The sequence below is a fragment of the Ursus maritimus genome, unplaced genomic scaffold (genome assembly GCF_017311325.1).
Source record: "Ursus maritimus isolate PB19 unplaced genomic scaffold, ASM1731132v1 scaffold_16, whole genome shotgun sequence".
Lineage (NCBI taxonomy): Eukaryota > Metazoa > Chordata > Mammalia > Carnivora > Ursidae > Ursus > Ursus maritimus.
In genome coordinates this window covers 9,841,919-9,867,488 of record NW_024424008.1, presented here as the reverse complement: position 1 = coordinate 9,867,488, position 25,570 = coordinate 9,841,919, and the positions used below count along the sequence as shown (strand labels likewise).

General features: G+C 55.7%; 1 protein-coding gene across 1 annotated transcript in view; it reads right to left on the bottom strand.

The window, feature by feature from the left end:
- SLCO2B1 (solute carrier organic anion transporter family member 2B1) overlaps window positions 1–25,570 on the bottom strand; it is a 45,853-nt gene that overhangs the window by 6,346 nt on the left and 13,937 nt on the right. The window contains exons 4-10 of the mRNA XM_008707354.2: window positions 24,219–24,381; window positions 21,183–21,422; window positions 20,852–20,950; window positions 18,598–18,788; window positions 9,714–9,816; window positions 6,062–6,419; window positions 3,008–3,173 (exon numbers count right to left, since the gene is read on the bottom strand). Coding sequence (XP_008705576.2) covers window positions 3,008–3,173; window positions 6,062–6,419; window positions 9,714–9,816; window positions 18,598–18,788; window positions 20,852–20,950; window positions 21,183–21,422; window positions 24,219–24,381 — 1,320 coding nt within the window. The remainder of the gene's footprint in view (window positions 1–3,007; window positions 3,174–6,061; window positions 6,420–9,713; window positions 9,817–18,597; window positions 18,789–20,851; window positions 20,951–21,182; window positions 21,423–24,218; window positions 24,382–25,570) is intronic.

Here is a 25,570-nt window from a genome sequence, read left to right as displayed (position 1 = left end):
CCTCCAGAGGCTAAAGTATGTGAAAAGCTGACCCCTTTTCAAACTGCAAGGAACAGCTCCCAGGCTGGCCCAGGGGTGTGTTTGATTGCAGCCCGCATTCCCACCCCCACGTGGCCTGGAAAACTTCCAGCCTGAGATTCTTTCAGTAGTGGTCTCCACTGCCAGAGCATTCGGGTGCCTCACAGGAGCAAAGCAAGCCAGAAGCCTAGGCTTTTCCTCCCCATAGAACAGTTTCTGACCAGTGTGTCCCAAGGAGCCTCGGCCCCTGCTGGGAGACAGGTGTGCAGGGATGGGTGCCATCAGCCTTCAGGGTGGTCTGCTCGGCCTGGGGCAGCCTCTCACCTCCAGCCCCAGCAGCCTCATACACTCCCATTGTGAAAAGGGTTGGGAGTCCCTGAAATGGACTCTGGGAGCCTTGGGGAGAATTTAACCGTGGGAGGGACGAGAACTTACAGCACCAAAGTCGCTCTGCCTCCTGCAAGAGGACAGGCCAGACAGGAGAGGCAGGCCAAGAGGCCCACCCTGGAGAGAGTGGTGGGAGTGGGAGGAGGATGGAGAAAAGCCTTTTGATTTGAGAAATACTTAGGAGGTAGAATTAGGGCAAGGTGAGAGAGAGAAGGAGAGAGACCCGGGATTCCCGCTGGGGTAACTGGCCGCTCTTTCCATTGCCCGCAGGGTGCCTGGGCCTAAGGCTGCTGCCACGTGCGTGCGCCCTGCTGAGCGCACCCTTTGGACCTTTACCTCCAGGCTGAGCAACCCACTGGGTTGGAGGTACAATGGAGGGACAGCTAAGGGGAGAAATACGCCAGGCAAGGTTGCTGGAAGAGAAGGACCCCGCGCTCAGGCCCTTTCTGAGTAGCAGGAGATGGCTGGGACCGACACAAAGCTAGAGGCCCTCCCCTTGGAGCTTTCCCAGCTCTCATTCACATTCATCTAACTCCGGCAGCAAGTTCTTCTTATGGGTGACTTCCATCTCTCCAGCTGCCTCCCATTCTCACAGCCTGTGAGCCTCAGGTCCCCCCAGCCACCCACCTCCCCCCATCTTTCCCCTGGTTATTTACTCTGTAAATGGTTACTGAGCGCAGCCGTGCTGGCCACTGAGCGACGCAGCCCTGGGCCCGCGAGCTCGCTCACAGTCGATCTGATGAGGCAGGCTCGCTGAGAGACTCTTCCAGGAGACGATTCCAGAGCGACAGTTCCTGTGTGCTGACCACGACCCAGCGGCACCCTCCTCCAAATACAATCCCCAGACACAACCTCTGAGGACGCTCTGGGGAGGGGGCTGGGCTGGGAGGCCCGAACCCTGGGTTGTAATCCCAATTCTGGCATTAAGACTTTGGGCAATGCCTGGTCCTTTCCCGAGCCTCCCCTTCCCATCTGTATAATGGACATAACAGGGGTGTATGCTACCAACTGCTTAAAATTTCCCAGTTGCTATGCTAAGCGCTTTTCGTGGGCTTTGTCATATGGCTCTTTCCTCACTATTTAATGAATCCACCTGAGGAAAGCATTTAGCAGAGTGGTTGGTATACAGTAGGTACTCAGTACAATCACCTCCGTTTTATAGACCAGGAAAACGGAGGCACAGATTAAATAATTTGCCTGAGGGAACAGAGCCAGTAACAGAACAGGGATTCGAACCGGGTGGCCTGGCCTCGGTGCTCAGGGGCCCATATCTACAACAGTTTACTGTTCCCTGGGGGATCTCGCCCCAGCTGGCAGGGCCTGGGGCCCCCTGGAAGGTCTCAGGGAGGTGAAACCAGGTAAAGACAGTGAGTGCCAAGGAGGCGCAAAGTCTGGGATTTCCATGATTGCAAACGCGAACAGTTCACAGAGCCCAACTGGCGCCTGCTGGCTTGAAGCCCCATCGGCCAGGTGCTTTCCTCTGCAGCAGCCCGTGGGGCCCACGTCTCTGCCTGGAGGAGCCCTGGGTTGGGACACCGATGCCCAGAATGGATGCAAAGGCAGGAGAGCCTCCTAACAAAGGTGGGGAGCTCTGGAGAGAGGGACGTGTTGTCAGAATGGCCAGCCTCGGGGTCTGAGGAAGGCATGTATTCTCCTCAGTGGTTGTTTGGGGGACTGAGGAGAAAAGGGAGGACGAGTGGCTAGTCTTGGTGACCTGGTTAAGGTTCACACAGAGTACATGGCTGTTGCTTTATTCTGACTCCTTCCCTGCTGGGAATTCCTTGAGGGTAGGGCCCCTTGGCTCTGGGTCCTCCTCCTGGCACAGACGAGGAGCTCTGTGAAGGTTGGTTGATTGACTGAATGACTGACTGGGCTCGCTGTCTCCCCATCTCCTAGCCTGCACTCTGCTCACCTTCCTCCATACTATGGCCTCGAGTGTGATCAGACACAGATCTGACCCTGTCACGAGCCTATTCAATGCTCCCCATCGCTCTCTTGGTAAAGTCCCTTCCGGTGGCCAGGCATTCAAGGCCCTTCTTTGCCTGAGCCTCACTTTTATGCTTCTGCTCCAACAAGTTCTTTGCAGTTTCTTGAAACACTGTGTGCACGTGTGTGCAGACGCTGCTTCTGCGGCTCCCCCTGCCTGGAAAGCCCTTTCCTAGGTTGCTCACTCATCCTTGACGATCCAGCACACACGCCACGCCCCAGGAAGACTTCTAGGACCCTCCCAGGCGGGATGCACCTTCTTCCATCTTTGTCTGTACTTGTGGGGACCATTTCTCCTGCCTCTCACCACCCCTGGAATTCCTGACATGTTTCCTTTTGCCTCTCCCCTGCACAGACAGCTGGAGCCAGATCAGGTCCCCTGTGCTCTGGGGCCTGGCACAGGGCTGGGCCCAGCCCGGCAATAGAAGTTTACTGCAAGAGTTCTGTTCTACATTGGCCGACAGAAGGAGACAGACTGGCCAACAGATAGACAGACAGATGGAGAGAAAAGCCACAGAATGAAAACGCGCAAAGATGGAGCGCGGGATGGGGGCACGAAGACAGGGCGGGGCAGAGCCCAGGGGAAGCAGGGGGAGCAGTCGGAGGCCAGACCCACCTGACTTTTGTCCAGAGCCTCCTGGACCAGCCGGCTTGTGCAGCCTGCCTGGCAGGGTGTGAGGTATTCCACATGGTTTCTGGGGTCACAGACGGGGTTAAAGTCGTCCTCGGGGCAGGAGCAAGGCTCTGCGCAGGCTGGAAACAGCTCCGGTCCAGGCAGGTTGCTGGTGGGAGAGAAGGCGGCAGGGTTAGCCTGGCCTTCCTGCTCTCAGTCGTGAACCGGGCCACCCCAGTGCGGCAGCCCGGCTCCCCACCCTGAGAGCGATGGCCAGAGATTCAGCTCCACACAGAGCTCTTTACTGTCAGGGCTGCTCCGCGCGGCGAGCTCCCTGAAATGGAGGTGTGCGAGCAGGGAGATGGGCTAGGAGGTCCCAACGGGAGGAGTGGGGAGTAGAGTCTGACGGAGGCCTCTGAGACCCGGTCCAGCCCCAAAAGCCTATGAGCCTTTGAACTTCTACAAATATCTCTATCCCTCAATGGCCCTTCTTTAGGGAACACAAGATAAATTCGTCCCAGAATTTAGTCTCAGATGAAAAGGGCCTTTTTCCTGATGGGCTGGATTGCTTCCTTTTCTTAGAAAATTCGAGTTCTGTATGTTGGACCAGTCAGGACACCTGACTAGCTGTGGGATCACCGACTTGTCCCTGCCTCTCTCTGGACCTCAGTGTCTCTGTCTGTCAGCTTGGCTGCGGCCCCCCCTCCCATCGCCATCCTGCAGTCTCATGCCACGGCATGACTTAGTCCCGCCAACTCCCTCTGGAGGGCCTGCCCCCAAGTCCCAGGAGCACCCCCACTCTAGTCAGCTGGGAGATCAGAAGAGAGGTTGAGTCCGAGGGGACAGGTCACCCTGGGCAGGGTGTGGGAGTGGCCCCTGGGACTCAGAGGAGGACCCGACTCCGTGGCTAGGAGGGAGAAAGCCTGCCAGGGAGCCTACGGCCAGGCTACAGAGGAGGACGAGGCCGTAGTGGGCAGCTGAGGGTCCTGTGGGCCTAGGGTGGGTGTGGGCAAAGGCCCAGACAGAGGGGCAGGTCTGGCCAGCTTAGTGACATCTCAGTGCCCTGGAGAAGAGGCTCAGCTCAACAGGGGCTGGGGAGGCGGATAGGACAACTGGGTAACCAGAGCTGGGAGTGGGGAGGGGGCATTGGGGAGAGGTGAATTCACTCCTTTCCTCAAGAGGGGGTTTCCCTCTGACAGTGGGTGGGGGAAGATCATCACTTCTTCCTTCCCTGCCAAGCAGGAAAGGAAACAGGCTGGCACTGCCTGAGCTGAGGTGGAAGGAAGGAAGCAGCAGGAAGGCTGAGTGGATGAGAGCCGGGGGCCGGGGGGCTCTTCCTCAGCCCCTTGCTCCCGTGGGGAGAGCCCTGGCTTCAGGCTCTGTCCCTCCCAGCTGGACAGCCCCTGGCTGGGCGACTTCACCTCTCTGAGCCTCACCGTCCTCATCTGTGAAATGGGGAAAATGCTACAACCCATCTCGAGATGCTGTGAAGGTTCAATGAGACAGAATATGGGAAGAGCTGGGCAGGAGGCTGGGTGTGTGGGGGACCCTCAGTTCTTGGCAGCTGTCGGTATCACTAGTTGGCCTGAAATATGAGAAAGCCTCCGAATTTGCTCAGTTGGTCCCAAAAAGCTTCTTCAATGAATTAGAGCCCAAAGCTCAGTGAGTAAATTGCAAGAACAAAGATGAGATGAGATGACAGAGGCAAGGTGAGAGGCAGAAGAAAAGGGAAATAGGTATGTGTGCTAGGCTGACTTTTTTCCATTTACTTTTTGGAAACAAAAAAAGAATCATTTAAAGGCCCTGGCTCAGGGCGCCTGCATGGCTCAGTTGGTGTCCGGGCTCTGTGCTCAGCAGGGAGTCTGCTAGAGATCCTCTCTCTCCTTCTCCCCCTGCCCCTCCCCACCTCATGCACTTTCCTTCTCTCTCTCTCCCTCCCTCCCTCTCTCTAAAATATATAAATCTCTTTTTAAAAAATTAAATAAAAATAAAGGCCCTGGCTCGCTCCTCAGTCCGGGGACTTCAGGGGGCCTGGCGACAGCCCCACCTGCTGGGCTTAGAGTGGACAAGAGGCAGCAGAGTTGCCTGGCGGTTTGGGAGAAGAAGGGACGAGGAAGGAGGGGAAGGGAAAGGATAATGCAGGAGAGGTTGTGATGTGGGGCCCGGGCCAGAGAGAAGAGCTGAGGTTCCCTCAGGTGGGGAGAGCTGGCGTGTGGGTGGAGGGAGGAGATGCCCATGGAGAGGTGGGAACGGAGACAATTGGGGAATTCTAGCTGGGTCTTGGGCCAGCCTAAGCCTGGAGCAGTTCCCAGGAAAAGCGAAGTCATCTGGAGAAGAGGCAGCGATGTAACTTCCAGCATCCTCTCGAAGGCGGCCCCACCGGGAGAGAGCATATGTCTGAGGGTGGGAGGACGGAGAAACGACAAGAGAGATGGGCATCGGAGGCTTTCCTCCCGGTGCTGCCTCAGATGTGGGAAAAGAACCTTAAGTTTTAGGGTCACGGAACAACAGAATTTTAGCTGCCAGGCTCTAAGAACCGCAAGCCTTCAAGGCCTCTAGGCCAACCCCTTCCGAGAGCATAAGTCCCTTCGGCAGCGTCCATGATAGATGCCTTTCAGCCCCTGATCGCCCCCTCTCTCTCCACCCCCGCCCCCCGGGGATAGACAGTACACGGGCTCCCAGGCAGGCCTTTCCTCTGCCCAGGAGCGAAGCCTTCCTCACGCTGAGCTGGGTCCTGCTCTCTGATGTGGCCCCCACAGGGCTCGGCCACTCTGGAGATGCCGTCCCCACCGGTGACTTAGCCCTGCCTTGGCTTCCATCTCTCCCCAGGCCTGAGCTGTGCTGTCTGTGAAGGTCCATCCTTGCCCCTCCTAGTGATGCCTGACACCTTCACTGGAGACTCGGAGACAGAGGTCGCACTGCTCTGAAGCCAGCCGGGGAGGGGAGGAGAAGGTGCTGGTGCGACGTGAGCTTTGAGGTAGACGGGTACCCCATTCCCCTGACCTTGTCTGGGCCCCCTCTCTGACACCCTCCGCCACCTGCTTCCGGCACACTCACCCAGGCTGGCGGGTGATGCCTGCAATCTGGTGGGTGGAGCAGCCCATGAAGAAGAGGGGCAGGCTGAAAAGTAGGCAGAACAGCGCCCCCATCAGGCAAAGGACGCCACAACGCATGGGGCCCAGGTGGAGGCGCTTGACCAGGACGCCCCCGACCACGATGCCCACGATGGCCGTCGGGATGGTGAGGCAGCCTATGAGCAGGTTGGCGTAGGACGCTGTGACGGAAAACTGGCGCTCCAGGAACTTGGGCAGGAAGGTGGCCATGCCTGCCACCATGGACGACAGGCACACCTGGGACAGGACCACCAGGAGGAAGATGGGGTGGCGCAGGGTCCGCAGCAGCACCCTGGGGAACACTGTTGGGGTGAGCGGGGAGAAGGTCAGAGTGGGCAGGCCAGCCGTGCCTTCGTTTCTGTCCTGTCTTGCCCTGTTCAGTTGAAACTGGCCCGTTCCTTCCATGCCGTCTCGTTTAATTCTGCTGAACCCAATTCTAGCCCGTTACGTTTGACTCCTTTCCATTTAATTCTGTTCCCGCTTTTGAAACTCGGTTTCGTTCCATTCCATTGAGTTGGAGTGCACGCTATTCAATTGTGCCTCTTTTCATTCGATTTTGTCTAAAATTCAATTCCATAGAGTTCTATTCCACCCCTCCTATTCCATTCATCTCATCCCATCTCGTTCCATTTCTTCTGTTCAACTTACTCATCTCATTTTTTCCCACTAGGACCTTTTCATCCTGTCCTCCTCTAGCTCTCCCCAAGCCAACCCAGGCCTTTGTCTTCCCTCCTTATCTCCAGCACGGGACAGCGGCCTCTCCCCTGGTCTTCCATCCCTAGTTTCCGTTCTCTGCAGCATTTTACCTAACAGACCACATGTTCCCCTCACTTAGCCATCTTACTGTCTCCCCACCAGAATACAAGCTGCATTCAGAGCAGGGATTCTTGTCTGCTACGTTCATTACTGAATCTTCAGAGCCTGGGGCAGAGCAGACGCTCAGTAAATATTGATGGACTACGTGAAGGCACAAATGAATGGACAGACAGGCCAATATGTGATCCAATGTCCCAATGTTGGGGCAGAATAAGACCCCCAGAGAAGGTGAAAACTGAGCAGGCTTGGTGCTGGGCGGCTTCTCGACATAGGACAGAAGTAGGGCCTAAAGAACGGATCCGAAGGAGAAGGAATTCGTAGCAGGGAAACGGAAAGAACAAAAGCACGCAGAAAGGCGTAGAAGCGACGGGCCTGGCTTTGATGACCGCCCCAATCTTCCGTTATCTCCTAAACTGGGGTCTTGTGTACAGGTTTCCTCACTGCAACCTGCTAGCCTGAAGGGCATGTGACATGGGGCAAGTCTTCAAAGAGCTTCAGGCCCTTCATCGGCGCCCCCGGGGCAGCCAGGGTGAGGGTCAAGAATGCTTTATCTTCTCCCGCACACACATGAGCCATCCTCTCTCCACTAATGTCAAAAGAGAAAGGCCTGTGTCTGTGCCCGCAGCGGGTGAGCTGGAAGCTAACGTGAGGTGTGGGGGAGAGAGGAGGAAAGGCCCATTAAAGGTGACAGTCACAGGAGCAAACCACCTGGCAGTCGGGACTGGTGGGGAAAGATGGCCCTGGGGCTCCTCTGGGCCCAGTGGGAGGTCCCTCCTGTTCCTGCAGAAGCAGAACCAGGGCCTCTGTCGCTGGAGATCTCTGTCTGTCCTCAGAGCATGGCCAGAGCCCAGTCAGCTAGTTCTCTAGCCCCCTGGGCCGGGCCAGGAACCATTTCCTTCGAAGCCAGAAAATAAAGGCAAACAGCTGGTCAGGGTGGGTAGGAGCCGGGGCTGTGGAATTCCCCTTCCTTTACGTCCCAGGCCTTCCTCCCGTCCTGAGTCCCTCGCCCTACACAGTGCATTCAGCCAGCGTTTGCAGTGAGAAGGTGTGACGCGTGGCCTGCCCCCAGGTAGCTGTGCCAGCCTCCCTCCCTCCCTCCGTGAGCTGCCCCGGCCAGGATCAGCCCAGGCCCTGCAGGTGCCCTCACTGGGCAGGTGACGCCCAAGTTCATTTAGAGCGGGCCGGGGCAAGGCCGGCCGTTGCCAGGGGACTCCTAGTGTAAAGGCCCTTCCGCCTACTAGACCCCACCCCACCCACATTCCTGTGCCTCTCTGGCTGCCAGAGGGCTCTATCTCCTTACTTGTTTCTCTCTCCATGGCCTGTGCTAAGCATCCCAAGTGCACTTTGTACCCACCATCTATCTCTTTAGCATCTGCAGTCAGTCCTTAGAACAGATGGAAAATTCCTGGAGGGCGGGGCTATGCCTTTCACTTAGGTAGGGATACCAGCAGGGGAACTCTGGGGGCGCCTCTGTTCCATAGCTGCTTCCCTTAGCTTAGTGTCTCCTCCATCAGACAGGTTAAGGCTCCTCTCCACACAGAGACTCTGTCTCCCTTATCAGACAGGAGCCTCTCACAGCTCAGAGGCCCCGTCATCCCTCACTGTAGGGATAGTGTTTCTTCCCTTTGTCAGGGGCCTCCCTTAACTCAAGGATAATGTCTTCCCCATCACACAGGGGCCGTCTCTAACTCAGGAACTGTCTTCCCCCAAGAATTTAGGCCTCCTCCAGCTGAAGGGCCACAGTTCCTCCTCCCTTTGGCTCCCCCACGGCCCCATGCGGTCAAGGCCAAGCCTCAAGTCACCACTGATTCCCTGGAACTCAGCAGAAAGCCCAGAAGCCAGGCTTGCTGACCAATTACAGGGCCTATAGCTAGCCCTGCCTCAGTATCCTCTAGGCTCACAGAGAAGCTGAAACCACCAGAGACAATCTGCCCAGGACACCCACTCCAGGATCCAATTTCAGTGATTGGTCCCAGCTTCCCTCTGGGCATAAGCCAAAGCAGTGATTAATAAACTCTCCCAAGGAGTGGCCTGCTGGGGCCTTCCAGCAGCTGGGGGGTGATCTGAGGTTAGGGAGTCCAAGCCCCTCCTGCCTTAGGCCAGGCCCTGATGCGGTCCAGCCCTCCCCTTCCCCCAGGAAGGCTGGAGAACTGGGGGCTGGATTACTGGTATCCCAACATCGAGTCTTAGGACACACTTCCAAGAATTGGGCCTAATTAACTTCCTGTTTCAAGAGTCCTCAGTGGGGGCAGGGGTGGGTGCCGAAGCGAACCCTGAGGTCATCACCCTCCTAAACCACAGGCAGCTCAACTTACTGTCCAGGGACATGGTCAGAATAATAGCAGTAGGGCAGGGGTGATAATTGAAAAAAGAATTGTACCTTATATAAGTAAAGGTGTTTTGTGTTTTTTTAAATAGTATACAAAAGGCTTTCCATTCATCACCCCATTTGATTCTCCTAATAGTCCTTGAGGGAAGCAGAGCAAGGATTATTGGCCCTGAGGGTTTGGAGAACGGAGAGGAGGGAGAGCCAGGCTTGCTGGGGGAAGGCACTTGAGCTTGACCTAAAGGGACAAGGAAGATTTTGATCGATAGCAATAAGAACTGATGTTCCAGGCAGAAGGGATCATAGAAGTCAAGATTTACAGGACTGTATGGTGCTCATGAGGGGTCTGCAGGTGTGAGAGATAAACCAAGAAGGGCAGGAAGGGGCTGGATGCCGTACGGCCCCACGTGCCCTCGGGTCCCACTTCGCTATAGCCTGGCCTGAGCTCCCTCACCTTTAATGAACTGGATCACCGTCAGGTCTGGTGCAATCTGGGCGAGGCTATCCTGCTTCTCTTGGGACTCCCCCGGGCTCTGCTCAGGGGGAGAATCTTCACCCTGGGAAAACACACAACCAAGGGCAGTCAGTGGGATGCCAGGCATTCTGCCCCGAGATGCCTGTGGGCTGGGGAGACACTCCGGGAGAGAAGAGGCTATGGGGCAGTCACTTCATCAAAGCAATAGGGATCAACAGTGTTCCATTTGTTTTGGCCCCAAATGGGCCTGGATGGATTGATGCTGATGCGTGCCGGGTGTGGGGGAGGCTCCTCTGGTGCCTGAACATCCTGTAAGGACCTTTGCTTCACCTTAGTGGGGGAACCCTGAGAAAGGCCGAAGTCGAGTGTCTCGCTAATCTAGCAGGATGGGCATTCAGAGCAGAAGGGAAGTTGATTTTCAGAGAAAATCACCACCTTACATACGCACGTAGGTCTGAGTCAAACCTTGTTCAGTGTCTCCCCTGCTGGGCTCCCAGCTCTGCAAGGGCAGGGATCGTGCTTATCTTGTTCCCTGTTGAAACCCTAGTGCCTAGCATAGGGTCTGGGGTGGAATGGTGGGTATCTGATAAAAGCTGGAACAGAAGGAATGGAAGAGAAGGCTGCGACAAGCAACGGGCACCGCCGTCATCAGCCTCTAGGAGGAAAAATGAGATCAACGGGAGAGGCTGTTGCGGTGCAAGCAAGCTCCCACACTGCTTCTGGTTTGGAATGGCGCAGGGGGTCCACACCGAGTACCCCAGGGGCCTAGCAGAATGGGGACTCCGGGTAGCCGGGCCACCGGTCTGCGGACTGGGGACTCCGCACGCGCGCTGCTGCTCGGTCCTCACGGGCACCTGCAAAGGAAGGAGACTTGGGCTCCGCCCAGGAGCAAGGCAGCTGTGAGGTTAGGTAACTTGCTCAACATCGCACAGAGCTATGATCTGAGCTCAAGCCTGCCTGAGAGAGAACTCATGCTTTATCCACTAAGCCCTGTGAGTCGGAAGCCCTGGTGCAAGGCCGGCAGAACTGCGAGGCACCTTTGTGGCGTGATGTGAAGGGGCCTGAAAGCCTGCAGTCTGGGGCACGGGCCGAGGCATTGTGGGTCAGTTACTCACTGATACCCGAGAGCGGCGCTGTCTGATGCCACGGCCACCAGCCGCATGTGGCCGCCGAGCCCTGGAAATACGGCCAGTGCAGACTGAGATGCGCCTTGACTATCAAACACAGGCTGCATTTCAAAGACTTAGTATGAGAAAGAAATGGAAAATGTCTCATTATTCAGTTTTTAAAATTTATGATATGCTAAAATGAGAATATTTTAGATGTAGTGGGTTAACTTAAATATGTTATCAGAATTATTGCCTTTTACTTTTGAATGTGCTACCAGAACATTTAGAATTACTTATGTGGCTCCCATATTTCTTTTGGGCATGCTGCCTTTGAGAGAATCAGAGAATCTCCTCGCACCTTTCTCCACCCTAGCCAAGCCATGGAGAGTGGCGCTGGGAGGGCCAGGACCGAGGGAGGGGTGCTGGGACTGGGATATCGCCCCAGGAAGGGAGGGTGGAGATGAACTGAGATAAACTAAGAACCTCCCAGCATTCTTATCAAGGACAATGGGATGGGCGCTGCTCGGCTCGGCCTTTGGACAGGCAGAATCCCCTGAGTTCCGGGCCTGGGGTTCCTTGTCCTCCTGTGAACAGCGTCTGGACGTCCAGCCTGTGGTCTCCCCCGCACTTTCACATCCACCATATGTCATTTGATTCCCGCAGCGGTCTGGTGAAGGGGTCATTATTGCACCTATTTTGCAGAAGAGGAAACTGAGGCCCCAGAAGAGGAACTGTCACCCAGGGAGCAATGGGCAGAGCAGGTTCTCCGGGACCACCCTTGTACCCCTATCTCATGCTGTGAAAAAGAGCATGGGGTTTGGAGACAGGAGGGGAGAGGCAGACCTTCAGGGGCTGGGATGGGGGTGGGTCAGGGAAGGTCTCCAGGAGAAGTGAGGTTTGGGATTTGGGTGGATAGGAAGGCAGAGCTTATTCGAAGGAAGGGAGAGGTTATTCGAAGCAAAGGCATAGGATAGCAGGAGTGCAGGTGCTAGGGGGAAGGCCCTGTCTGTGCCGGGAGGCCATCCTGACAACAGCCAAGAGTGGCTGGGGCAGGAACAGGGGCAGGAGCTGGGCAGTTTAGGGGGCCATGCTAAGGGACTCAGGTTTTATCAGGTAGATACTGGGACCCCCTGTCCTGTGCTCGTCACAAGTTTCTGCCTCTCTCTCCAGATCTGTTTTGAGGACTCCTGACCAGCAGCGGGCTCCAGAAACCAAAAGCAGCCTTGTAGTTCCTCTCTGAGCAGGGCTCGGAGTCAACCGCATCTGGCTGTGGTTTGCCCTGGTCAGCAGGCCTGTGCGAGGGAGCCGGTTAGAACTTCCCCACCGTCAGGGACGGCTGCAAGCCTACGGGACACAGGATGCCATGTGGGGTCCGGCATGTGCAAGTGCCCTGCGTCTGCCGGGCCTCCGTGGCTCGGGGAGCTGTCCTCGGGGGAAGCCGGGTTCCTAGAAAGCTCTGAGCGGGGCTGTGACCCCAGCCCCACGGAGCCACGCTGACCCCGGCGGGTGACGTGGCACTCCCGTCCAGCCCTCAGCTGCCATCGCACGTGGCCCTGGCCCTGAGCCCAGGGATGGGGCTATCTGCTAGCCGTCCCACCGCTGCGGGAGGGAGATCGTGTTTCCCGCAGAGCACCCAGAGACCTGAGCTTTGCCGAGGATTGCGACATGCTTCCTCCGGCTTTCTCATATTGAGATCTGTGCAACTGGCCATGCCTCTCTTGTCCCTTTGGCCACCCGCAAGCTCAGAACCAAATAAGGGGTTCGGTTATACCAACTGAACTCATCTCTGTGGTCCATGCTTCTATGTTTCCCCCTCTCTTGCTGATACCCCTCTTGCTGCTGTTTCTATTTTCCTGCCTCTTGGTCCTGACTGTGCCCCGGTCCTGCGACGCCCGGGTCTGAATCCCAGCTCCACCCTTCACTAGCCCTGTGTTCGGGTTATTTAATCTCTCTGCAACTTGACCTCTCAGGGATAAAGTGGAGTTATAGCTGATCCTACTTCATAGGCAGATTACAAGGATTAAGTACGGTAATACATACAAAGGGCTTAAAACAATGCATGCATGCCCAGAGTAAGCGAGAGATGTCAGCCTATTTCCCACTCTTACTAGTACGGTGCATGAGTTTGGCGTGAGCTGTAAGAATATTAGAAAAAAGGTAATTTTTCCATTGTTTTTCCTCTTAAGAGCTGGCTTGATCGGAGAAAGATATCAAGAACGAGCACTCCTGGCCATCAGGCACTGAACGACCCACTTCACGCTTTGCCTCATTGCATTCGTACAACAGTCCCAGGGTGTGGATGTTAGGATTATACCCATTTTATAGATGTCAGGGTTCCAAGTGCGGAGGCAGGATTCATAGCCAGGCTATGGTACAGCCATACGCATGTACAGACAACGGTGTGTCTGGCTCCTGCTGCTGGCCTCCCTGACGCCAGTGCGGATGCCTCAGGCACCGAGGAGACTCCTGGGCCAGATCAGCTACCGATCAGCTCTCTTCATGAGCCTCAGTCTCCTCCTCTGTCAAACGGGGGTATTGGACTAGATCAGTGTTTTAAAAACTGGGTTCTTAGCTGCAAAACCCTTTCGCCAATTGAAACCTCAGTCAAAAGACTGTTATAAAAATACCATGAAACTAGAACCTGTCTGATTGAGTTGTGTGTGTGTGTGTGTGTGTGTGTGTAGGGAGGTGGGAGGCCCTTAGTCCTACTGGGGGACACCTCTCTTCAATCTCCTTATGGTGGCACCCTTGGGGTTCTGTGGGTACAGTTTGAAACCACTGAAGCGGATCGCCCCAAAGAGCCTTCGAGTCCCAGTGTTGGAGGAAGCTCTGATCCACACCAGGCCGTGAGTGGGGGTGGGGCTCACCTTAGCCCTTTGGGACCAAGACCTGGCTTTGTACAGGGGGAGGTGGTGCTGGCCAAGCGCTGGGCACAACCTTGACCCTGTCTGGGCCTGAATCTGTCCACCTGTAAGATAGAGTGGGGGTTGAACTGGATGATCACACTAGACCTTCTCTTCGGAGCGTCGAGGAGGGGTGAGGGTGGAGGCACAAGGCCTGGGGTGCTAGGGATCGGGAGAAGGACACACGAGGGTTCCCGGGCTGGCTGGGAAGGGTCTGGAGGCAGTGCCTGCAAGGGAGAGGTACCAGGCATAAGGGGGACCCGAGTCACCTTGGACCTCCCAGGAGCTGCAGAAGGAGCATGAAGTCCAAGGGGAAGAGAAGCCTCCCAGCTGGCCCTAAGTCCTGGGCTTTAAGGGCCGCTGTCACTGCCCACTCCTGTCCCCATCCTTGACCTCTCTCCCAAAGAAGCGCATCAAGCTAATGTGGGGAGAAAACAGATTTCATAGACTCCTACACTTGTAGGCCAAAATCGTAGCCACGTAGAAACATGAATTTTGGGAGTCAAAGACCACTGGGGGCATAGAATCATAGAAAATAGAACACAAGTACTTGAGAATCTTTACTGGAAACACAGAGCTTTAAAACTGTATAATAGTAGAATCCTAGACTCTGGGAGACGGCCTAGAATAACAGACATGGAGACTTCTGGGACATAGGAACTGAAAGAAGGTGACAGAGGCCAGTGGTGCGCAGAGGCTGGGCAGGGACAGAAGCTCTTGATGGACGAGGCCTTTCTTTCTGCCCCCTGGCCCCACCCCAAAGGCAGGCACTCAGAGGGACCTGAGGGTATGGAGGGCACAGGAGGGTGGCTGACTGAATGGGGTCCTACGACCATAAGGACAGATGGGGCCCCTAAGAGGCCATCTCTACTCCACAGGCCCTATAGAGCCATGTGTCATGAGTCCTGGGGCTTGACAGGACCTTGGAGACTGGCTGCTTCTAGGCAGGGAGACTGGGGCTTACAGAGTGCTAACGCCTGCCCTCGGTCACTCCTAGAAGCATGCCTGTGGCCACCATGAGGTCACAGATACGTGGGCAGAACCAACACCAGGAAAGCAGAGCTCCTGCCCTTCCCTGTCCCGGATGGCCTCCCCCCATCTACCATCTCATAATCTTCCCTGGGGAGACTGGTCGTGATCCCCTTCGCACACGCAGAGAACTCTAAGCACTGGCCGTGGGAAAAGCCTGAGCTGTGAGTCAGTCCTCCCCCTGTCTGTCTGCATCTGGCCTTCCTTCTTTACCTGAGAGCTTCTTGGGGCAGAGGCTGCGGACTGCACCCTTTTCTCCCCCACAGCGGAAGGGCTCGTGTACCGCTCTGTTTACAGAAGACATCACTGAACCGGTGAGAGCTGGTAGACCCCGTCCAATCGTCTGCCCATTGTACAGATGAGGAGACTGAGGTCAGAGACCTTCACTGGGTCACAAAACCCTGATATTACATACCACCATAGCACCGTTAAAAACTGCATTTGCTTGTAGGAGGCTACTTAGGGGACCCCTGAGCCTGGGAGAAGATACTCGAAGAAATTTCAGAACGAGTCTCCCCTTCACTTTCCCTGCCCCCCTGCCTCTTCCAACTCTCTACAGAAGATACACATCCCACGTCGGTGTGGCTGCCAATTCTGCCTGCTTGGGCCCTTCCTCCCGGTCCATCTACGTCCCCAGCCCGAGTCGCTGCCGGCAGAGCTGGTCGAGGCAGCCTCAAGGAGGCTGGGGGAGGGGGGGGGAAGCAACTCCTCCAACATCAATATTTATTGCCTGCAAGCTGCTGGAAGCAGATCGTCGTGTTCTCAGCCTTCGGTTCTTTTTTAAGAACCTCTCACCCCCTTCCTTCCTCACTCCCCATCCCCAATGTGCTGACAGAATGAATCCAGACAGCCAGACAGGTTCACAGCCAGGGAGCCGGGGCTTCCAAGCATCACAGAGATGCCTCTCTTCGCATCCAGATGTCTGTAGCCCAGCAGCTTCGACTCGCGAAGCTGTGCATTCTTAGACTTGCAGACGCACAGACTATGGCTCCAGGAATCGACCCTCGACATCTTACAGGGCCGAACGGAATGGGGAAGCGTCTTGCTCAAGGTCACACGGCGGACACGTGACCGAGCCCAGCCAGGCCTCCCACTGGCTTCTCCCACCTACCCCGCTCCATGGCCCAAGCTGTTGTCCTCTGTTCAGATGTAAGGCCCAACCTGGACACTGTCCGTAACCAGAAACTCCTCGCTTCCTTCGTGACCACTCCTACTTCTAAGAACTCTTCGCCCAAGTTCTAGGAATTCTTACCTCACTCAGTTTCTGGCCTGAGCTAGGCAGAACCAGGAAGGGCCATCTGTGGTTTCAAGCTGCCTTCTTCCCCTGAAACCCGTCGCTCTGCAGGGCCTGCCTCCCCCTGCCTTTGAGCCCAGCACCAGCCCAGCCCTGCACTGTCCTGGGATGTCCCATAGCAGAGCAGCACCCGGGCCCCAGCCTCCCTCTGTCCCTTTCTCGGCTTGGACCCCGCCATAGAGCCATGGGACCTCCGTTTACCCTCCTTCCAGGGCTCCCAGCTGCTCTGGAAGCTGGCAGGCAAGGCTGCCTCTGTTCTGGCCCCTATTGGCTGTTCTCACATCAATTTTCACTGGTCTCCCACGTATAAAACTTCTGTTCCAGCAGGGGGTGGGGGATGGGTCGTGGGTTCATAGACCACCCAGGTTTGGGCTTGGACAGACTTGGGCTCAAATTCTAGCCTTTCTAGATGAAGACATTTTCAGCCCTTTCTCCTAAGCCCAGACTTTCTTGCTCTAAGAAGGAGGGCCTCTCTCCCATCACAGCCAGAATATTCAAATGCACCAACATGCCTCATTAAATAGAATTATTCTTGCTGCAAGATATTCGACAGGCTTTTTACAAATCGTCCCTTTGAAACCAGAATTACTTAGCAACAAATAATTTATGATTGTGATTTCTCAACAATTACTTCCCTGTGAAATAATAAGAAATATATATATATGCAAATGTATATATTCCTGACACAGAGCTCCTAAAACTCTTGTAAATAAGAGTGCATAGGAGAATCTTCTAATATTTAGTCTTTGACCCCAGTTCCTGACACAGAGCTCCTAAGATCGGTGTAATTTCCTGCGTGCTAGGAAATGACACCAAGCTCCTAAATCCCTTGCAATTTCCTGGGTGAGAGGAACATCTTTTGTCCTAATGAGATGACTCTCGGGGAGCTCTTGGATGGGAAATGGACACCAGAAAGACCAAGCCACGATTACAAGCTTAGAACTTTCACCTCCCCCACCCCCACCCCCCATTCTCCAGAAAGGGGAAAAGGGCTGGAAATGGAGTTAAGGATTGATCATGTCTATGTGGAGAAAGCCCCCACAAAATCCTAATAGTATGGGGTTCAGGGAGCTTCAAGGTTGGTAAACACATCCATATGCCAGGAGGGTGACATACCCCAACTCCATAGGGACAGAAGCTCCAGTAGTTTGGATCCTCCCAGGCCCCTCCTTACGCAGCCCCTCGTCTGGCTGTTTACAATACCCTTTATCATATCCCTTATTGCATAATTGGCTGGTAAACACGAAGTAAGTGCTTTCCTGAGTTCTGTGAACTGTTCTGGCAAATGATGGAATCCAAGAAAGGGGTTCTGGGGACCTCTGATTTGTAGCCAAGTAGGACAAAAATTGTGGGGAACCTGGGGACGGGCCTACTACCTGCGACTGTAGTGGGACTGAGCCCTAAGCTGTGGGCTCAGATGCTCTCTCTGGGCAGACAGCGTCCGAGTTGAGCGAAATTGTGGGACGCCTAGCAGGTGGCACAGAGAACTGGTCGGCATGAGAATCACTCCACACACTTGGTCCCTGAAATGTGTGTGGGTACTCGAGGAAAGAGAAAATCGAATGCGCAAATTTTCAGAAGGTAATGAAATGTGTGTGAGCGCCAAGGAAAATTTGGTAAAGTCAACATTAACGACACACTGAACTTTCATAAAACGTTTCTGTTTTGTCATTTTTTTTTGTACTTTGGAGCCAATTAATTGTTTTTAAGGCCTCGTGTTTTGGTGAGGCTCTGGAAAACTTGGAGGCCCCCCCCACGCAGAACTGTCTCTCCTGCCCAGTGGATCTCCTCTGAGGAGAGACCATCTGCCCTTCAGCCGAGATATCCTCGACCACCTCATGGCTTGTTACTTATCAAGGAATCTTGGTCCCCACTAGGCCGTGCCTGTTTTAAGGGTAGAGGCCACGTGCTGAGCTCCAGTGTTGCCCTGACACCTGGCCCAGAGGACGCACTCAATACAAGTTTGGCCTCTCACTGCTTCTGGAAAGGCTGGATTCCTTTCTACAGCTGAACCCTTTGTCCACGCCGTGTCCACATCTAAAATGCCCCCTCTCCCCTCCCCAGGCTTCTACCAGCCTTCAGAGTCCAGCTCAAATCCCGCTCCTTCAGAGAAGTCTTCTCAGACACCCCCCTCCCCATTCTCCACCTCCTCCTTCTTTTCAACATTGCCCCTGCGCGGCACGTTCAGAACTCACAGAAACCGTGAAGGGACGAGCAGAGAGGCAGACAGTGTGATGGTTAGACAGAGGGCATGGGCTCAGACAGGTTGGGGTTCTCACCCCAGTGCTGCCCTCGCTGGCCGTGTGATGTTGGCTAGGTCGCTTCCTCCTCGGACCCCTGATCCCCTCAGCTGTGGAAGGGCCAAGACATATTCACTGTGTGGGGCTCTTGGGGGATCAGCGGAGCCTGGACAGAATGGCTTTGTAAGCTGTGAAGTCAGTGCTCAGGAGGGATGAAGGTTAAGGTTACAAGGACCCGTCGGTTGGGGCTGGAGCCTGGACTAGGGCAGGCGCGTGGAGGGGGCTTACTTTGCTGACAGAGGAGGCTGCGGCTGCCAAGACCCTTCGCCGAAAGTGGAGCTCGTGCTTCTCCTTGGGCATCTCCCTGGGGAAGAAGAAGTAGGGCACGGCAGCCAGGGCCACTGCCCCAGCGGAGATGAGGAAGCCCAGCCACCAGGCACCCACCCATCGGGGGTCCTTCGAAGTCAGGCTGATACCACCTGCAAGAGAAGACCATGGTGATGTTAGGGTCAGGATGGGCTGTCCCTTCTTGGCCACCACCCTGGGACAGGCGTTTGAGACATCAGAGTCTGGAGACCTAGGCTCCAGTTGTGGCTTTGCCCCTTACGTCCCGTGTGACCTTGGGCAAGGCCTTGAGCCTTCCTGGGCTCAGCTTTTCAACTACAGAGGCACTGTGTGTAGCGGTCAAGGTGATGGACTTCGGAAGTGGACTGCTGAGTCTGAATTCCATGACTAACATCACCTTGGGCAAATGACTTAACCTCTTTGTGCCTCGGTGTCTTCCTCTATAAAATACAGACAGTAGTCTTACTGCATCAAGGGCCGTCGGGAGAATCAAGGAACCAACACAGGTAAAGCACGTGGTATGGGCCGTACAGATATGTGTTCTTCTTCCTCATCTTACTGTTACTGTTGGGATTATTATTATTATTAAATTGATGGTTAGGACCACTCTCGTGCTTCTCAGACCCACATCATTTAAATCACCAGGGTACTTGTCAAAAATACCTAAGACCAACTTGAAACTACCACGGGGTGGAGTGAGAAGGTGACCAAGGAGGCTTCCCTTTAACGAGTTCCCCAGATGTAATCAGGACTAGATTATTCTAGATATGCCTCCTGGCTGGAGTGCCCACTTCTCCCATCCAAGCCCTTGACCTCAAGGCTGAGTCGGATAGCTCCTCCTTCCATTGCCACAGCATCCGCAGACACTTGACAACGACGCAGCTGCGTGATGACACCAACCCCAGGAGTAGGGCTTGTTCCCAGGTGCTGGGTCCTGAGCGCTCCTGGCCAGGGGCCAGACTATGCAATCTGCACTCGGCAAATGTATCTGTCAAGCTGGGGATGAAGTTGGCTTTTGTACGAATTCCCTCCTCCACCTATTATTTCCCCTGCTTCTGTGCCAGCCCGGCGAGTGTGAGCCCAGGCATCTCCCCGGCTCCCCCGCTCCGCACATACCCGTCTGTGCCTGCGGCAGACATGATCTGCCCACCGCATGAAATCCCCGCATGAGAAAGGGTAGGAAGATCTGTCTACGGGAACACCGCATCTGGCCGTGGAGGAGCCATTTCTGCCACGATGATGTCACCAGAGCCAGAAAACACACCCCCTTCCCTGGGGCTGGGGCACATTTGGGAAACCGAAGGAAGCCAACCAGAGCTCGCGCTTGGCTGCTGGGCCCCGCTTTCGAGAAGGAAGGAAAGTAGGGCAGGGCTACCCCTGCCCAGGAGGCATCCTTGAGCAAAAGCCAGTGAACAAGAAGCAGAACCGGCTTGTCCATCCCTTCACACGTGTGTCCCCTGAGGTTTCTAGGGCTTGCTGGAAATCTCCAGGGGAGAGGAATCCTCTCCTGCTCCCTGCAGAGGGTCAGAGCTCGGGGACCCCCACCACTCCCCACTCCTGGCTGCCTTCAGACCAAGCTTCTGTCCCACTCCTTGGCCCACCCCTCCTACTGCGTGGATCTGAGACTGCTGTTCCCTGAGCGGTGCCCTCGGCATGGGTTCCCAGACTCTGAGGTGGTCAGAACTAGAAGGGTCCTTGACGGTCACCCAGTAAATTCCCCACCTGAAGCAGGCCCAAGCTCACCGAGCCCTGCTCCAGAAGTTCTCTCCTGCATGCTTCTCTGTTTCACCTGCATCTTTTTCCCCCTAAAGATAGGAGCTCCCTACAGGCCAAGAGCATACGTGCCCCTGTGTGCCCCGCAGTGTATCCGAGCACAGGCTGGGGTCGGGGGGAGCTCGGGGACAGGACTGGGTGGAGAGGCATCCTAACAGCAGTGACGACTGCCCGTCTGGTGGTGTTTTGCAGCTTAGCTTCATCTCTCACTCGATTCTGATCGCAGCTTGGGGAGGTGGATGGGACGGAGAGCGTCTCAAAGATGAGGAAGCTGAGGCTCAGAGGTTAAGAGGCATGTCCAATGTCAGTGGGATCGCTAGGATTTGAACGTGAGCCCCCTGGCTCAGTGTCTCCTATGAAGCCAGTGGTCGTGAGCTAGCAGCTGGGTGTCCCTGGGGACGCCTGTGTGTTCTTTGAGGCTCACCTTCTGGCATCCGGTCGATGTCTACATAAAGGCGCAGCATGAGGCCGCCCAGCCCATAGGCCATGCCTGGCCCCATCATGGTCACTGCAAACACGATCCCTGCAACACAAAGCCTGGGTTAGGCCGCCTGGCCCTGGCTTCCCTCCGTCTGCAGAGCAGCGCCTGCCCAGTCTCCGACAGGCAAGAGCGGTCAGGCCCAGGAAACTCCAGGGCTTCTCCAGACCTTTCCTGGCCACGCGGCGCAGAGGTCAGGAACTCATGCCCAGCCCCTACCTCGTCCTCTCATCCTCCAACCTCCGAGCCTGGCCTTCCCTCCGAGCCCAGTTCTCACCAAGGTAGAGAGGCGAGTTGCTGTCGTGGGCAAAGTCATCGATGTAGGAGATGCCGAAGGGCTGAATGGGCACCGCGCCCACGCCGAGCAGAGTCTGTGCCGTGAACATTATGGCCACCACAGTCAGGTGCTGGGCCTCCGCGTAGCTTGAACAGCTGCTGTTGGAGGCGGCTGGGGTTGGGGCTGGGACTGAGGCTGTGAGCTGGCACAGAGAAGCCTCAAAATCCTGCGGCCTGTCCGCTACGAGACGATAAAAAATATTATGATGAGAGCTAGGACTCTTCACACAGTGTGCACTGGGTGCAAGGCCATTCTGGGTGCTGTGTGCATAAACCATTGACTCCCTCCCCCCAGCGAACCTAGGGGATGGGGGTGCTCATTACACCCATTGCACAGACGAGGAAACTGATGCTCTGGCAGCAACTAGCAAAAGCAGAGCCGGGATGGGAACTCAGGCAACATGGCTTTGAGTCCATGCTCTTAAACTGCCCTACACCACCTTGCTGAGCAGAGCTATGGGGAAGTGCCGTGGCAACCGTGGCTCTCGGGTGGGGTGGGGCTGTCCAAGGAGATTGAGTTTGAGCGGGGCCAAGAATGAACAAGATTTTCCAGAAAGAGAAGGTGGGAGGGGTGCTCCAGGGAGAGGTCACAGCACACGCAAACCCGAGGGCTTGAGAAGTTCAGCATGGCGGATTCGCAGAGCGTGAGGGACAAGGCCAGGGCTGAAGTCAGGGCCAGTCAGGGGAGGGACGCTGGGGCTGGACTGTGGAAGGCCCTAGGGCCCTTGGCCTCCATTTTGGGTGGGCTCCGTGTCAGCTCAGGACACAGAGGCAGAGTTCAGCAGAGGGGAATATCTTAATTTAGTACCAGACAGTTGCTCCCTGTAGCTCACCAATATTTGGTGAGCAAACTTGAAGAGACCCTCGTGCTATTATTATCCCAAATGTGGGTATAGATGTGGCCTTCTCTCTGTGGCCGGCCCAGCCTTTCTGGAAGCTGGGACTCTGAGAAAAAGCCATGTGAACCAGGGTCAAGGACCTGGGCCTTCCACCAAGGCTGCGTTGAGTTGAAGCCTGGGAGACTTCGACAGAGGCCCTCAGCCCGTCTGGGCCTCAGTTGCCTCACCTCTCAAGAGTCTCCTAGATGAAAGTTCTACAGAAATTGAGAATTCAGAAGCAGAATAATTCAGTGGCTTGGAGCCAAGCTGCCTGGACACGTCATGGCCCCATGAGCTGTGGGCCTGGAGGAGATGCCCCCTCTCTCTGAACCTCAGTTTCCTCCCCTGTAAAATAGGAAGCTGCTAACACCCGCCACAGGGCTGTGCGCACGGTGAGAGCTGCCCATGCACAGCGCCTAGACATTACAGGCGACGACTGTCGTAGGGCTCTGTCTTCTTTTTGCTCCCCTGGGACGCCAGGGCCTCGCAGGGGCCTGGTACAGAAGTATTAGTGATAAAGAAACGAATTCATGTTGGATGAAGGAGGAGCGGAGGGACTAGTCCGGGATGCCACAGCAGGCCAGTGCCGGGCGGGCACCAAAGCCTGGCGTACTCATCCGAGATGCGCTCAGGCAGGGGAGGGGCTGCGCTCAGGCTCTCCCGGGGTGCCCGGGGCAGAGGGGTGTTGTGTGGCTGGGAGGAGGAAGAACGTGTATGACCCTGCACAGAAAAAGCTCCGTTAAAGTGAAAATTCTGGACCCAGAAATGTATTTTTTTCCCCAGCATTCTTATCAGGCCTTTTGACAGCTCTCCACTTGGACCTCGAGAGCCTACTCTGAGCTGTTCACACACAGTCTACTTGCCCACCTCCTGGCCATTGCTCTTGCGGCTCCCTGCACTCGAAACGTCCCCCTTCTTCTTACCCCCCACCTCAATCAGGGCTCTGCCAGCTCTCTCCGGCCGACTCCTGACGAGCTGGAGTTCCTACTTGCAGCAGCACGGCCCAGGCTTCTAACCTGTGCCTCCCCGGGAACTTCTCGGGGCTGGTCGTACTGCTCCCTCTTTCCGCCCCGGGGCCTGGCACAGAGGGGGAGCTCTGGGGTGGGAGCAAGGGAGGAGATGCTCTGACAGCACTCTTCCCCTGGGAAGGCTTCCATGATGCCAGGCTGGTCCCCGTGCTTCCCTCCTCACACAAGTGACATGCTGCAGGGTCTTTGATCACCTCTGTCTCCCTTCCCAGGCTGGAAGCTCCCTGGAGGCAAGACTGAGTTCCCCGAGAGGGTCTCACACAAAGTAGGCTGTACTAAGGTTCATTGGGTGGACCACGGGATGGATGGATGCACATGGATGGATGGATGGATGATGGATGGATGATGGATGGATGATGGATGGATGGATGGATGGATGGATGATGGATGGATGATGGATGAATGATGGATGGATGATGGATGGATGGATGATGGATGGATGATGGATGGATGGATGGATGGATGGATGGATGATGGATGGATGATGGATGGATGGATGGATGATGGATGGATGATGGATAGGTGGGTGATAGATGCGTGGGTAGCTGGATGGGTGGATGGAATATGGAAAGAATGAAGCTCAGGTGCTTGGGTTATTCTCCAAGGGACAGGCACCTAGCTGAGTAGGCCCTCAACAAAATCTCACTGGGCTTCACAATTCCTGTCTAAAATACTTTCATTTTTTAATTCGTTCATGCACTCATTCGTTCTTTCATTCATGTCGTGGCTTCTGGTGAGGATTAAATGCACTACCACACACAGAGAACTCAGAAGAACCGTACGCGGTTCGTGACATCATTATTACTCCGCGAACATTTCCTGAGGACCTATTGCAAGCCCTAAAGGAGGCTGTGTTGTAAATTCTCTCCGCCTCAAAAACACAGTGACGCACAAGCAGGCCCTGACCAAGGGAGGCCCAGAGGGTGACGCTTCCGCCGCCCCAGGATGACCCCACTCCCCAGGACTGCCAGAAGGACCCGCCCAGGCTGGGACCGAGGGAGTGGGGAGGACCGGCAAGGGCCCTGGGAAGCTCCTAGGGTCCATCTCCAGCCCAGCCCTTCCTGCTCTTACCAGAGCTAGTACGGTCGTAGCGGTACGGCTCCGAGATGAAGTGTGGCAGACTCATGAGCAGGCCTGCCAGGGCCACAAGGACAGCCCCGTAGCCGATCAGTCGGGGCCGGTGTACCCGGCTGCCAAAGTAGCTCACGAACACGATCAGGGCTGTGTTCCCCACCTGCCAATGGATGAGGGGACCCATGCGAGTGGAGCCGAGCCTCCAGCGGCCAGAACCCCCTGCTTCGATCACCAGTCCGGCCTTCCCCTCAGTCCGCAGGACTCGCTGACACACTGAGAATTATCTGGGCCCCTCTCAATGCAGATTCTGGGTCCTCCTAGGAGGGGCCCCACGGCCCCCACTGCGGGGAGAAGTGAGGGCAGAGTGGACAAGGCTAGCCATTCAATTTCATTCCGGGAAACAGGCTGGACCCCATGTTAGAACACGGAAGAGTCAATGAAAGGGTTTTTGAGTTTCTGGGATATCATGATGGAGACAAACAATAAAATCTGAAGCCAGAGGACTAAGGCTTGAAATTTTAAGCCTTCAAATAAAAAACTGAGGATGTGGGCACTGGAGCGGACTGAGGGCTCGCAGAGAAAGGGCAGGCTCTGCCGCCAGAAGCTGGGGTGTGCTGCCTACCCCGCTGCTCCTGGGCTGTTATACTCACCCGGAGCCCCAGGCCCCAGGCTACTTGCCGCTGGAGGGGGGCAGTATCCACAAGAGAGTTGGTAGGAGGACAAACCCTGAGAAGGATAGCCACTCTCCACTCTATAGGTGGGACCCTGAGGCCCAGAGGTGGGGAGTGACTTCCCCAAGGCCCCAGAGCTAGGTAATGAGTTTCCTTCCCACCTCTGAGATCTGGAGGTGGGGTCTGAGGACCGTCTGGGGATGCTGTGTCCTTGGCAGGCCAGGGCGAGAGAATTGCCTAGAAATCTGCTGTGGGGTGGGGAGAAAGAATCCTCCAGGCAGTGGCCTTCTCTGAGGTGGAAAACAACTGGTGGAGGGGGTGCTGGGGCACAGCTGGACCCTGACCTCTAAATCCCCCCAAAGCAGCTTGTCCACTCCTCTCCACTTGGCTGTGGGCCCCAGACTTAGGGCTCGCCAGGCAAGTCTAAGGAGACACACACGCCAAGCTCTGGCCCCTCCCCCACCCACCGCCACCCGCTGGTCCCCAAGTGCTGCCTTTGATCTCGTTTAAATCTATCTGACTGCTATTGAAGTGACTTCCTCTGAGTCCCTCCTGGGACAGGCAATAGCCAGGTCAAGGAACCAAAGGGAGAGTGGGTGGGTGTGGGGATTCCGCCTAGCTCTGTGATAGCCCACACCCCAACCATTAGAGCGCCCCCAAGGGCAGGACCACCCTGCT